This window comes from Staurois parvus, unplaced genomic scaffold (assembly GCF_062004578.1).
Source record: "Staurois parvus isolate SC_StPar_1 unplaced genomic scaffold, SC_StPar_1.0 ptg000019l, whole genome shotgun sequence".
Classification (NCBI taxonomy): Eukaryota; Metazoa; Chordata; class Amphibia; order Anura; family Ranidae; genus Staurois; species Staurois parvus.
The window spans coordinates 21,806,635-21,819,829 of NW_028317815.1; the positions used below are offsets into that span (position 1 = coordinate 21,806,635).

General features: G+C 37.3%; 1 protein-coding gene across 10 annotated transcripts in view; it reads right to left on the reverse strand.

Annotated features, from left to right (window-relative positions):
- MAGI2 (membrane associated guanylate kinase, WW and PDZ domain containing 2) overlaps positions 1-13,195 on the reverse strand; it is a 1,033,722-nt gene that overhangs the window by 199,654 nt on the left and 820,873 nt on the right. For all 10 annotated transcript variants that reach the window (XR_016314026.1, XM_089685799.1, XM_089685771.1 and 7 more), the window contains 3 exons: positions 12,161-12,218; positions 10,278-10,399; positions 9,776-9,958 (listed from right to left, as the gene is read on the reverse strand). Coding sequence is in view for 9 of the 10 variants with exons in the window: in XM_089685799.1 (XP_089541925.1) it covers positions 9,776-9,958; positions 10,278-10,399; positions 12,161-12,218 (363 nt within the window). In the remaining variant the exon portion in view is untranslated. The remainder of the gene's footprint in view (positions 1-9,775; positions 9,959-10,277; positions 10,400-12,160; positions 12,219-13,195) is intronic.

The following is a 13,195-nucleotide window of genomic DNA, read 5'->3' on the forward strand; positions in this document are numbered from 1 at the left end:
TCCATTTGTGCATCGCTTCAGCAGGATTTGACTGAGCTAACAGAGAGACTAAAAATCACAACACACCAGCCTGGACAACATTATCCAACCCAAACACATAAGGGATGCTAATAGCTTCCCTTTTTCTTTCCTAATTTTACCTCTAATGGTATGCACATTTCTAAATCTTAAAATTTACTCAGAATCTTTGTAACGTGGAATCCATACCACTGTTTTGAGATTTTGCAAACAAGTGTCGTGCTGCAGAGCAGCCTGTTAGGAGTAGAGACAGTGTCTTCCAAATTATAGAAACTAGGCAAAATTTGGTTTCACGATTGACGGAAGTATATATTTCAGCAGAAGTTGAGATGAAGAAATACTAAGCACATACTGAGAAACTCTAGTAAACAACCTGCACACGATAAAAGATGCTCTACATGGGCATGGAGATCAATCTAAAGACTAACATAATTACTTGTAGGCACCAGAACATCTCTGCACTTCAGAAGTACTGTTACATTAGTCACTTTTTTATCCTCCGAATCATCTTAGCTTTAACAATGGCATCTAATGGCTTTTATTTTACCCATTATTTATTACATTAAAAAATTATGATTCTTTAGCTTGCCATTACACTTTTATATTCAGCAAATCCATGCAACAAATCATTTTTGTAGAAGAAAATATTAATTGTTACAAAGGCAATGAATGTTGTTACAATGAATGAAGATTAAAATTAGAATGAAAATATGCTATTGTAAATCATGCTTGCTGTTCAGTACGATAGACCCAACTGAAGTGTTTGATGTGGTGTGTACTTCACTTTTCCTATTTTTATATTGCCCTTGGGTACTGCAGATCTTTTAAAATCTTAGCAATGCCCCTGTGAAATACAGTTAAATGTATCCACTTGCAGGTTACTGGTGCTGTAAGTCTGAGCCAGGGAATGGTGCATCACCAATAATGTAATAAACGCTGTCACTATATACACACACCATATACAATTAAATAAAATTTATATATATATATATATATATATATATATATATATATATATTATACATACACACTGTATGTTAGCCTGTATGATACCTCAAACTTTAGCCGTTCAATGGAGGCTATATGGCAGGAACAAAGTACTTGCTAACACTAACTTCAACAAAATTAAGTGAAACCAGGGGCCACACTAAAGAAAGTGGTCTTCTAAATACATTTCTTGTTCATATATTATTTAGTTATGTAAGATTAAGGTTTTTATTATGTTTAAAGCTACCAAATGTTTGAAATAGGGTAATTATTTAGAAGCTTGAACTTTTTGAGTAATACCATAAAAAAGATAAAAAAAAGATTGTAGTGCAAGCTTTCAAAGCATGCTGGTTTCTTCTTCAGGTAATTAATTGTAATATTGACTTATGTAAATTATTGTGGCTTGGACTGTCTACAGAACAGCTTTTATGTCAGTGGGGGAACAAGTAGGTATATTAACATGTGAGCAGTCTCTGACATTCTTATTAACATGCAAGCAGTATCTGACAAACCTTTATTATTTTTGCTCAGTCTATGACAGTCTTTAGTAATATGAAGTCTTTATTGATATGGTTGAATATCAATATCAATTCATAACAGTGAATAGTAACGGTGGATTTTATTAAGGGATATCTAGCCTGCCACCGAAAATCTGAATGAAAACTCTTGTGATTAAAAAGTGCTTTCCTTAAACTGGTTATACTTTTCTGTATGGACTTAAGATAAGCCACTACTGATAAACTATGCCTATGTAACACTCCCCCCCTTTAATACCTTCCCTCACTTTTGCAGTGAGCCCCAGTACCTTAGTTCAACAATGTCTAGACTGGGCCAAATATTATTATACTGACCATGCATGGTATACTTTATTTGTTCCACCTGCTGAAAATTGTGGTGGAAAGATAATTCGAAAAGAACAAAGTAAACTAATAAAAAATGAAGGCAAGCTTTATTTTATAGCTAAGTTAAAAACATATAACACCACAAATTAACAAGCTGAATGTACAACTTTCTAACTCAACAATTTGGCACTATGTTTTACACTAATATGACAGTTTGTGGTGTATTGAAAATCATGTTACACTTTTGAAGAGAGAGTTGATAAAATATGACAGCTTATTTTTTTCACAAGAAAAGGTCAACAGGGTCCTTTATTTGACAGTAGTAAAGTTATTAAACATAGGCAGCAGCTGTATTATTCTAAAATCTTGAGTGTTCAGCATGTTGTTTTATAAAAGAAGAACTGCTAAGGGCAGCTTGAAAAACTTGCAAAGCTTCACTGTTAAATGAGTGCCTCCAGGACAGGGTTTGTCATTGTTCTATTAATGAAAATAGGGTTTTAAATTATTACATAGTTTATATATAGATATATGAGGGACATTCAAGTCAAACAGAAACTTTCGAGTTTATTTAATAAAAGAACACATTTCTTTTTTAACATACTCCCCTACTACATTTGAACATTAATGCCAGCATTTAACTAATGCTTGGAAAGCTTCAGCATTTTCAGTATGCCTGAACCATCCTAGGACAGCCTGGTTCATCATCAGTGTTGAGATGCTGACCTCTGAGGAACTCTTTTAGGGGTCCAAACAGGTGGAAAGCTCTCGAAGTGAGGTCTGGGCTGTAAGGGGGATGTGACAAAACCACCCAGCTGAGTTGCTCTAATGTGCACGCAGTGAGCATGGGCTTGTGAGTTGACCTGGAGAAACAGGAAACCCTTAGTGATCAAACCAGGCCATTTTTTCTGCAGAAGCGTATGCACATCACTCAGAACACAACAGTAATATTCACTGTTGATAGTAGCACCACGGGCTAGAAAATCCACATGAACAATGCAACATTTGTCCCAGAAAACACTTACCATCACGTTACCTGCAGATGCAATTGTTCAAATTTTTTTAGTGTTGGTGAGTCCGCATGCTTCCACTGCTTTGATGCTCATTTTGACTCTGGAATTAAATTATATGCCCAGGTTTCATCACATGTAATGATGCAAACATTTTTGAAAATGCAAAAGTTCGTTACTGATTGTGTTCACCGTTCCCACAGAAAGATTAGTCTTTTGTGCAATTTCACGATAGGTTATGCATTGATTATCCAGGATCAGGTGTTCCATGCACTGAATGTTCACAAGAATTACTGCTGTGGGCTGGGAACCACCATGTCCAGGATCATCACTGAAGGACATGTGGCCATCTTTGAAACATTTAAACCATTAAAATGTCTTCCTGCGGCTGAGCATCTCATCACTGTACTGTGCTTGAAGTCTTCTGTAGGTTTCTGCAGGTTTTACGCCTTTGTTCACAAGAAACTTCATTGCCATATGTTGTTCCATGAACGCACTAACACTGTTGTCTGCCATCTTGATTAACGGTCCTTGGAATGGCCTGCGACAAGCGTGCCGCCTATCAGTAATAGGACACACTTGTCACTTACTAATGCATATAAAACCACCACGCCAGTATCCCTTTTTATACCTGTAAAGTTAGAAGTCCCAGTTTGACTTGAATGTCATATATATATATATATATATATATACTATATCGCCAAAATTATAGGGTCACCTCTCCAAATTATTGGATTCAAGTGTTCCAATCATCTCCATGGCCACAGGTGTATAAAATAAAGCACCTAGGCATGCAGACTGCTTCTACAAACGTTTGTGAAAGAATGGGTTGCTCTCAGGAGCTCAGTGAAGTCAAGCGTGGTACTGTGATAGGTTGCTACTTGTGCAATAAATCCATTCGTGAAATTTCCATGCTACTATACAGGTGAAACTCAAAAAATTGGAATATCGTGCAAAAGTTCATTTATTTAATTAATGCTGATTAAAAGCTGACACTAATATATGAGATAGACTCATTACATGCAAAGCAAGATAGTTCAAGCCGTGATTTGTTATAATTGTGATAATTATGGCTTACAGCTCATGAAAACCCCAAATCCACAATCTCAGAAAATTAGAATATTACATGCAATCAATAAAACAAGGATTGTACATAGAACAATATTGGACATCTGAAAAGTATAAGCATGCATATGTACTCAGTACTTGGGTTGGGCCCCTTTTGCAGCAATTACTGCCTCAATGCGGCGTGGCATGGAAGCTATCAGCCTGTGGCACTGCTGAGGTGTTATGGAAGACCAGGATGCTTCAATAGTGGTGCTCAGCTCTTCTGCATTGTTCGGTCTCATGTCTCTCATCTTTCTCTTGGCAATGCCCCATAGATTCTCTATGGGGTTCAGGTCAGGCAAGTTTGCTGTCCAATCAAGCACAGTAATCCCACAGTCATTGAACCAGGTTTTGGTGCTTTTGACAGTGTGGGCAGGTGCCAAGTCCTGCTGGAAAATGAAGTCAACATCCCCATAAAGCTCATCTGCGGAAGGAAGCATGAAGTGCTCCTAAATCTCCTGGTAGACGGCTGCGTTGACCCTGGACTTAATGAAGCACAGTGGACCAACACCAGCAGATGACATGGCTCCCCAAATCAACACAGACTGTGGAAACTTCACACTAGACAACGACGCTTCTGGCGTTGTTTGTTGTTCAGGAGCGGCTTGACAAGAGGAATACGACATTTGAAGCCCATGTCCAGGATCCGTCTGTGTGTGGTGGCTCTTGATGCACTGACTCCAGCCTCAGTCCACTCCTTGTGAAAGTCCCCAACACTTTTGAATGGCCTTTTCCTGACAGTCCTCTCCAGGCTGCAGTGATCCCTGCTGCTTGTGCACCTTTTTCTTCCACACTTTTCCCTTCCACATAACTTTCTATTGATGTGCTTTGATACAGCACTTTGGGAACATCCAACTTCTTTTGCAATTACCTTTTGATGCTTTTCCTCCTTATGGAGGGTGTCAATGATGGTTTTCTGCACAACTGTCAGGTCAGCAGTCTTTCCCATGATTGTCATTCCTACTGAACCAGACTGAGAGACCATTTAAAGGCTCAGGAACCCTTTGCAGGTGTTATGGCTTAATTAGCTGATTATAGTGGGGCACTTTGAGCCGAGCATATTGCACCTTTTCACAATATTCTAATTTTCTGAGATTGTGGATTTGGGGTTTTCATGAGCTGTAAGCCATAATTATTGCAATTATGACAAATCACGGCTTGAACTGTCTTGCTTTGCATTTAATGAGTCTATCTCATATATTAGTTTTACCTTTTAAGTTGCATTACTGAAATAAATGAACTTTTGCACGATATTCTAATTTTTCGAGTTTTACCTGTATATTCCTCAGTCAACTGTTAGTGGCATTATAACAAAGTGGAAGATACTGGGAACAACCGCAACTCAGCCATGAAATGGTAGGCCACGTAAAATGACAGAGCGGGGTCAGCGCATGCTGAAGCACACAATGCGCAGAAGTTGACAACTGTCTGCAGAGTCAAAAGCTACAGACCTCCAAACTTTGTGTGGTCTTCAGATTAGCACAACAACAGTGCGTAGAGAGCTTCATGGAATGGGTTTCCATGGCCGAGCAGCTGCATCCAAGCCTTACAATGCAAAGTGTTGGATGCAGTGGTATAAAGTATGCCACTACTGGACTCTAGAGCAGTAAAGACTTGTTCTCTGGAGTGATGAATCACACTTCTCTGTCTGGCAATCCAATGGACGTGTCTGGGTTTGGAGGTTGCGGGGATAACGGTAATTGTGCATTGTGCCAAGTGTAAAGTTTGGCGGAGGAGGATTATGGTGTGGGGTTACTTTTCAGGGGTTGGGGTTGGCCCCTTAGTTCCAGTGAAGGGAACTCTTAAGGTGTCAGCATACCAAGACATTTTGGACACTTTGATGCTCCAAACTGTGTGGTAACAGTTTGGGGATGACCCCTTCCTGTTCCAACATGACTGCACACCAGTGCACAAAGCAAGGTCCATAAAGACATGGATGAGTGAGTTTGGAGTGGAGGAACTTGACTGGCCTGCACAGTGTCCTGACCTCAACCCAACAGAACACTTTTGGGATGAAATACAGCAGAGACTGCGAGCCAGGCCTTCTCGCCCGACATCAGTGCCTGACCTCACAAATGTGCTTCTGGAGGAATGGTCAATAATTCCAATAGACACACTCCTAACCCTTGTGGACAGCCTTCCCAGAAGAGGTGAAGCTGTTATAGCTGCAAAAGGTGGGCCAACTCAATATTGAACCCTACAGACTAAGACTGGGCTGCCAATTAAAGTTCATGTGCGTGTAATGGCAGGTGTCCCAATACTTTTGGCAATAAAGTGTATATATATATATATATATATATATATATATATATATATATATATATATATAGTCTATTTCCATTGGATTGTTTTCAGTACTAATCTTTTAACAGTCTAATAGGAATCGTAGTAGACATAATTTTAATAGTTTTATGGTGTATACGAACTGAACTGAAATGTATCTACAACTTTCAATCCAAATATTTTTCCCACATGGGCATCACATGGGAGTAAGCTGACAGCCTAATGTCCACAATCATACAAGTACACACTATAATTTTCTAGGGTTCATAACATAACAGAAATCAATTTATGAAATGCAAGTTAAAAGCATTAAACTTCCTGGCAGGGGATTTGCAGCTGCTGCATTTTCATTTATATTGACCAGACATTTTAGAAAAGTCAAGACATCCTAGAAAGATGAATTTAGCTTTGTCTACAGTATGTGTTCAGCTTAAGTTATTTTCTACTTTTTCACTACTTGTATACACAAAGGTCTGCATAAAGTGTGCACCAAATTTAAAGCTGGACATTCAAAAGAATATATTTTAGTAATCACAATGGAAGGTAAGTCCAGAGAATGACAGTTCTTGTAACAGCCACTTCATATGAAGTTTTGTTTAGACCTTCTTTAAAAGGTACATTCCAGTCAGAGAAATATAAATGACTGACAGCAGAAAAAGATTAAGTGGGTCCATCAAATCTACCCCTTGAAAATCAAACTTCCAGATGCATAATAGGAACACAGTCTACCAGCTCAGCACTTTTTCTCTAGTGCACTAGTCTACCCAGTCTGATTTCTCAGGTGATCCAAGAAGCCTTGCTTGTGATGCAGGGCACCTATCTACAAATATATTCACTGCAGATACCTTGCTCCCTCCCACATACAGAATCCTTAAATATTAGCAAAATACTCTTAGACATTTCTGCAGATAGCAACTGGATTCAAGCACAGATTGGAAGTTAAAATGTGGTTAGTTAAACTGGAAGAATGAAGTGAGACAGTGACCCTTCTGAGTTGCATCTGAATTCTCTCTTTATTGTTTTACACAGAGCTTAATAAATTAATTGAATTAACTCTCTAATGTTAGTTCAGTTGAAGTTATTGATGAATGGCAAAATAGGCTCACTTGGTATAGTCCCATCAACAATTAATCCAGTTTGATCTTTTATTTTCCCTTGGTCAGTTTCTACTTCAGGCTCAAATCTGACTGGTTGGATCAGGGGCACTATGCTCCATGCCTATTACTATTTTCAGAGAAGGTCAATTGTACTAAATAGACCAATTAATCAAATGGACTCTCTGTGACCAACTCTATTGATTTATTATCACTTGTTAACACACACTACCTAATCATTGACAGCAAAGTTTACCATAGCGAATGGCTGGGCAAGGGATCAAAACCATTTCAGCTCTGGAAAAGAAAAGCTATAGAAATTTCAAATACACACAATAAACCAAGACATTGCCATATTCACCACAGCAGCCTATTCTTTAGCTTCCTATGTGTACAGATGGTCAGATCAGGGAAGTGCAATAGGCAGTTCAAGAATATCATTATTTTAGCCAATTTTGTAATATATTTTTAAAAGCTATTCCTCTGTGTCAAAGAAACACTATAAAAAGCAAAAGTAAAAAGATCCACAGTAACTGACACTTCAGATTGAATAAAAAAATCCTTTATAAAGCAGGTATGACCCACTGAATTGAATGACCTTCTGTAGACAAGAATAGGTTTGGATTTTTACTACTGCCATAAAAAAAGTCTTGCTTTGATTTTCACTACAGTTTTCTTTTTGTTCTTCCTCACTAAAAATGTACTGGTACCAAAAACTGCAATTCTCTTTTAGGTGAGTTGTATCCCTTAGGATTGGGGCAACACATTTTGTGCAGGAAATCACTTAATCTGACAAGTTTACCTTGTGAAAATTATGGTTACCAACCTTTTCACCTGACAGTCCATTCACTGGACTAGGGTTGCTATGGGACCAATTTTAAAGAAGTTTAATGCTGCTTTGTTGTTCTGCGTGTTCATGACTGTATTCCACTACTGCTAAAAAAAGCTGTTATTTGCTGAAAACTTTCTGTAGGGAGTCAGTTGGATGGATTATTCCTTAAGGAATAATCTGGATGAAAAGTTTGTTTGATTAAATCAATTATCTAAGCAGATTGATGCAATATATATATATATATATGTGTGTGTGTGTTTGTTTTTCTAAGCAGAGTGATTATATATATATTTTTTCTCTTCATTTTCCAGCTTTCACCAGAAAAATGTCAGGTGAACAGGTGGATATGACTGCTTGTTGTGGACTGGATCTTCATTTAGAACCTCGATACCTTAAGACCCATTAAACTTAGTTGATCAAAAGTCAGAAGAAAATTTCTGCTGCCCAAAGCAAGCACATGTGGTTTTATTTTGTTTTAATTTGTATGTTAAAATGAAAAAGAATATGTGTGGTTGCTATCGGAAAAGCATTATTTTTTCCCTTGGAAAAAAGGTCCTTAAATACTTTAAAAATTATAGGTGAATCTTGTTTTGAAATTACAATGTTACCAACACTGGTACACACAACACAAAAATCGCTATGAATTAAGAGTTACATTAGTGTAGCAGAATTGTATTGCCTCTATGATAACCGTTAATAAGAGACCCAACATTTGTATTATACAGCAACATTTTATAATTACATTCTTTATAGCCAATGTATATAATATATAACTATTTTTTACCTTTTAATTCTATGTTCAAAGAAATGTGACAACAGAACTGTTTGCTCTCTCTCAAACTAAACTTTTTTGAGCTTGTTACCAGCAATATTTCAGAGCTACTCTACCAGAACTTAATTGCTGGTACGATCATCAGTTTACTCTTACTTTTGCCGGTGTCAATATTGGAGCAATATGTTGCAATATTATTTTAAAAATCAAAGCTGTGCTGCCATCTGATTCTTTGGAAGCGGAATACTTTGGAATATAGACTTGTCTCTCATGGTAACACATGTCCCATGCTTTTGCCATGGTTTCATGTGAATTTTTTCTAAATATCCATTAACAAAATGAATGACCTCAAATCAAAAATATGAGCTATTCAGAAATAATGCAAAATTGAGACCTTTGACAGAATATGCAAAAATGGAGAGCATTCAAAACATTAGCCTGGATTTACACAAGCCCTGGATCAAGAAGAGAATCCAGTATCAGTGTTGGGGATGGGAAAATGTTCTTCTGGTTGAGAGGGGTCCCTGCTGGGCAGTGCTGTGTGGCATATTGATAGCCATTGCCTAAATGTTATGAAAATGATCTGTCAGCTGTTCCTAACTACTTGCTGCTCAAGCACACATGAGAAATGAGCAGAACAGTCCATAATTTAGCTGTTTGGCAAAGGTCAGAACTACCTGCCAAGAGCCTCCTTTTTCCTGCTCGTGTGAATCCAACCTTACAGCAAAGATGGAAGTCATGAAAATTCATCCCTGTACATTCCTAACCAAGTCTTACCTAAACTAAATATCAATTGCTTCAAAATAGCGTACCACAGTAACAGTATGTCTTACCTGTTTCCATTTTGCCATCTTGAGCAGCAGGTCCATCAGGAATGACACTTTTAACTTGCAGAAATTCGTCAGGCTCATCTCCCCCAATGATGGTAAATCCAAAGCCCATGTTACTTTTCTTTAGTGTAGTGCTTAAAAAAGTCCCTTTCAACTGTGATGCATCTCGTGTAAAAAGCGGCTTTTCTGTTGTAAGAAAAAACTGTGTTTCACACATACAGTAACAGTCAAATAGACAGTTTGCAATGGAAATTGAATCAGTATTCAGAGCAGTGACAGAGCAGGGTTAATTGCTCATTGCTCCTGCTTTATTGGATTATAGATAGGTTGATCTGATCCGCTAGTAAAGAGCTGACCATTAAAAACTTTGACATATGCTTTGTTTAGAAGTGTTAGAATGGATATACTGTATATTGATAATATAAATTCACAAACATGACTATATTGCCAATGACTGAATTCCAAGGTTTTCAACTGATCCAATACAAAGTTAAAATCACAGTACCTCTAAACACCTGGGCCTGCATAGGCTGGGTCCCCAGTTCTGTTGTGGGCATGTTGTGCTGTTGGAGCTTCCGTTTTGCTTCTAACACTGGATTCTCAAACTGTGTTCTTCTGTTTATGTGACTGTTAAAAATGTGAATGTTATTTTATTGAAGTAGTTTCCCAACACATAACAGCTATTTCACAATGACATTCTAAACCATAGTATATCCACACCTTACATTAAACCCTGGTTTACAACGAATACGATTTCAAAGTGGTCCCATTTAAAGCGCAACTTCAAACTAGGGCTGATATAGACACAGGTGCGATTTCAGTGCCACTTACCTTATAGTCTATGAGTGTTAAATCGCACTGAAGTGGTGAAAAAGTAATGCAGGAACTATTTTTCAAATCGCGCTACTTAAATCGCACCTATTAAGACAGTGCCATAGAAATACATTAGATGCGACTTCAGGTGCGATTTGTAAATCACATGTTGCAGCTGAAGTCTCAGCAGTGTGATTCATGTAATTTAAAAAGACAAAGAATTTTGGACTCTACAGCAGCAGGCAGCAATAATTATTTCAATACAAATAAGAAACCTAATTTGCTGCTTTTGGCAATTAGCTCCACTTTTTCATCTTTTCCCTCTAGTTTTTATAAATAAACTGAGAGTTTTTTAGTTGCAATTACAGATGCAATCTACAACACAGATGCTAGTAATAATCTAGAACAATAATGATCCTCCTGTGCTACTCCTGCCATATCCTTTTTTTTAGTTGTTTATAGAGTGGGGAAGGGTTAGAGCTTCTGTCAGGCTTTAAGTGCTGGGTCCCTTTTATTAAGATTTCCCCTCATTTTCTGTCCTGTCTGACACCTGTCTCCTAGACAAAAGTGAAGATAGACGTCTTGAATGAGGGTACAATCATCAATAAAAACCTGACAGGGGTGCTGTTTTTTCTATTAATGAGCAATGGCTTTATAGGATCTCTGTCTATGTTGGAGAAATTTGCCTTTACTTTTATTTCTGACACCCACTGATTAAACAGGACAATAATTGACTGAATTTAAGCATAAACAAAATAGGGAACGTTAAAGCAAAAATAGTAAAGGTAAACAGTTTTAACCATCAGCACAAGAAATTGCATAAAAGTAAGGATAATTCGTCATAATGGTATTCACCCCAAGGGATCCAGGAGATTAATCATAATGTAAAAAGTTACATTGCTTGTGCAAAGTCCAAGACCATTAAAACATAAGGCAATGGTATGATTGGAGAAACTTCAAAAAGGTCTTTATTCACACCACTATACATTGTTGATGGTGAACACTTTAAAAACTTTTGCATAATGGTTATTTTAGGGATGAGGGCCAGTATGAAATCAACCTCGTCATGATGAAACACATTTTAAAATGAATTACACCATACCACTGAATTTGGTGTGAGTTAGCAATCTGCCCCACTTCATTTTTTCTTATCTTTGAGATACATTTCCTTTGTGGTTCTTGCTAAAATAAGTTAAACAAAAGCATCTGTGTTGGTTTACAAGGAATCTAGTCAACAGAACAAACTGCTCTGCAATAAATGTCAATTTACATTTTTATGATTAATTATTTGACCAGAGGCAAAATGGAGAATGCTAATGCCTGCAATGTCCACTCCTTAGCCAAACCAAAAAATGTATTTAACTTATTAGGATTTAGAGCAATGATGCCGTGACCTGAAGTCACTTAGCATCGCAAGGCACTGCAGTGACGGCATAAGTGACAAGAGCCTATAAGAGCATCATTCAACTTAACTAAAGAAATGTAAATATTAATATTAAGATCTGCTATGTGAAACTATGCAATCATAATAACTAATACTAATATACAAAGCACCTATAATAAAAGTGAACTTACTCAACATAGTAAGTGCCATAGATGGGATCATCAATTTTCTCCCAGCCATAGGGAAGCTCTGAAAGACATATTTGAACCATTTAATTAAAATAAAAAACCACTGTAGTGGGTTAAAAACAATCATATTACAAATATACGTTTACTACACATTTAATCATATCACAAACACAGCCAGAATGAGTACTAATATCAGACCTCCTCCCCATTACACAGAGGGGGGGGGGGGGTGTTCTGTAGTCCTAATATACTTTCTGATAACAGTGCTTGAGGCTAGGTTAACACCTATGCAGTTTGCGTTTGATCCGTTTCTGCAAAACGTTTTGCGATGTGTTTTTGCACATGTGTTTTTGATGTGTTTTTGCGTGTTTTTTCTTTTTCTTGTTGCTAGGCAGATATAAAATGCAAAACACGGCAAAAACACGTTAAAATTGCATCAACAACGCACTACATGCTTTTCTGCAGCAAACCAAAAATGCAACTTTTTGCATTGAAAAAAGTCCCTGACCCTTTCAAAAAAACGCAGTGGGTGAAAACGTGGAGGTGTGAACGTGTCCCAAAGGAAACCATGTTAAATTATTATTATTATTATTATTAATAATATACAGGATTTATATAGCGCCAACAGCTTAGCGCTTTACAATATAACGGGAGACAATACAGCAACAATATAGTTCAATACAAGAGGGATTTGAGGGCCCTGCTCCTTGGAGCTTACAATCTAGGAAATGGACTGTAGCACGTTTCTGCAAAACGCTGTGGAAAACGCTTAGGTGTGAACTTAGGGTAAGCTAACACTGCAGAATACAAAACACAGCACTGGATTTCTGGCAGGATCCACACTTTTTTGTACTTATCAATCAGATATATCAAAACACTTCCAAATATATATTTGACAGAGCAAACAGAAGAAAATAGACATTTTTTTTGTTAGAATTTACATATACTTTACATTTCATTTTAGGTGTGAATACTTCATACCTGGCTGATTCATGTTTATATCCCTGGAAAAATTGGAACTTATTCACCTGGCAGTGT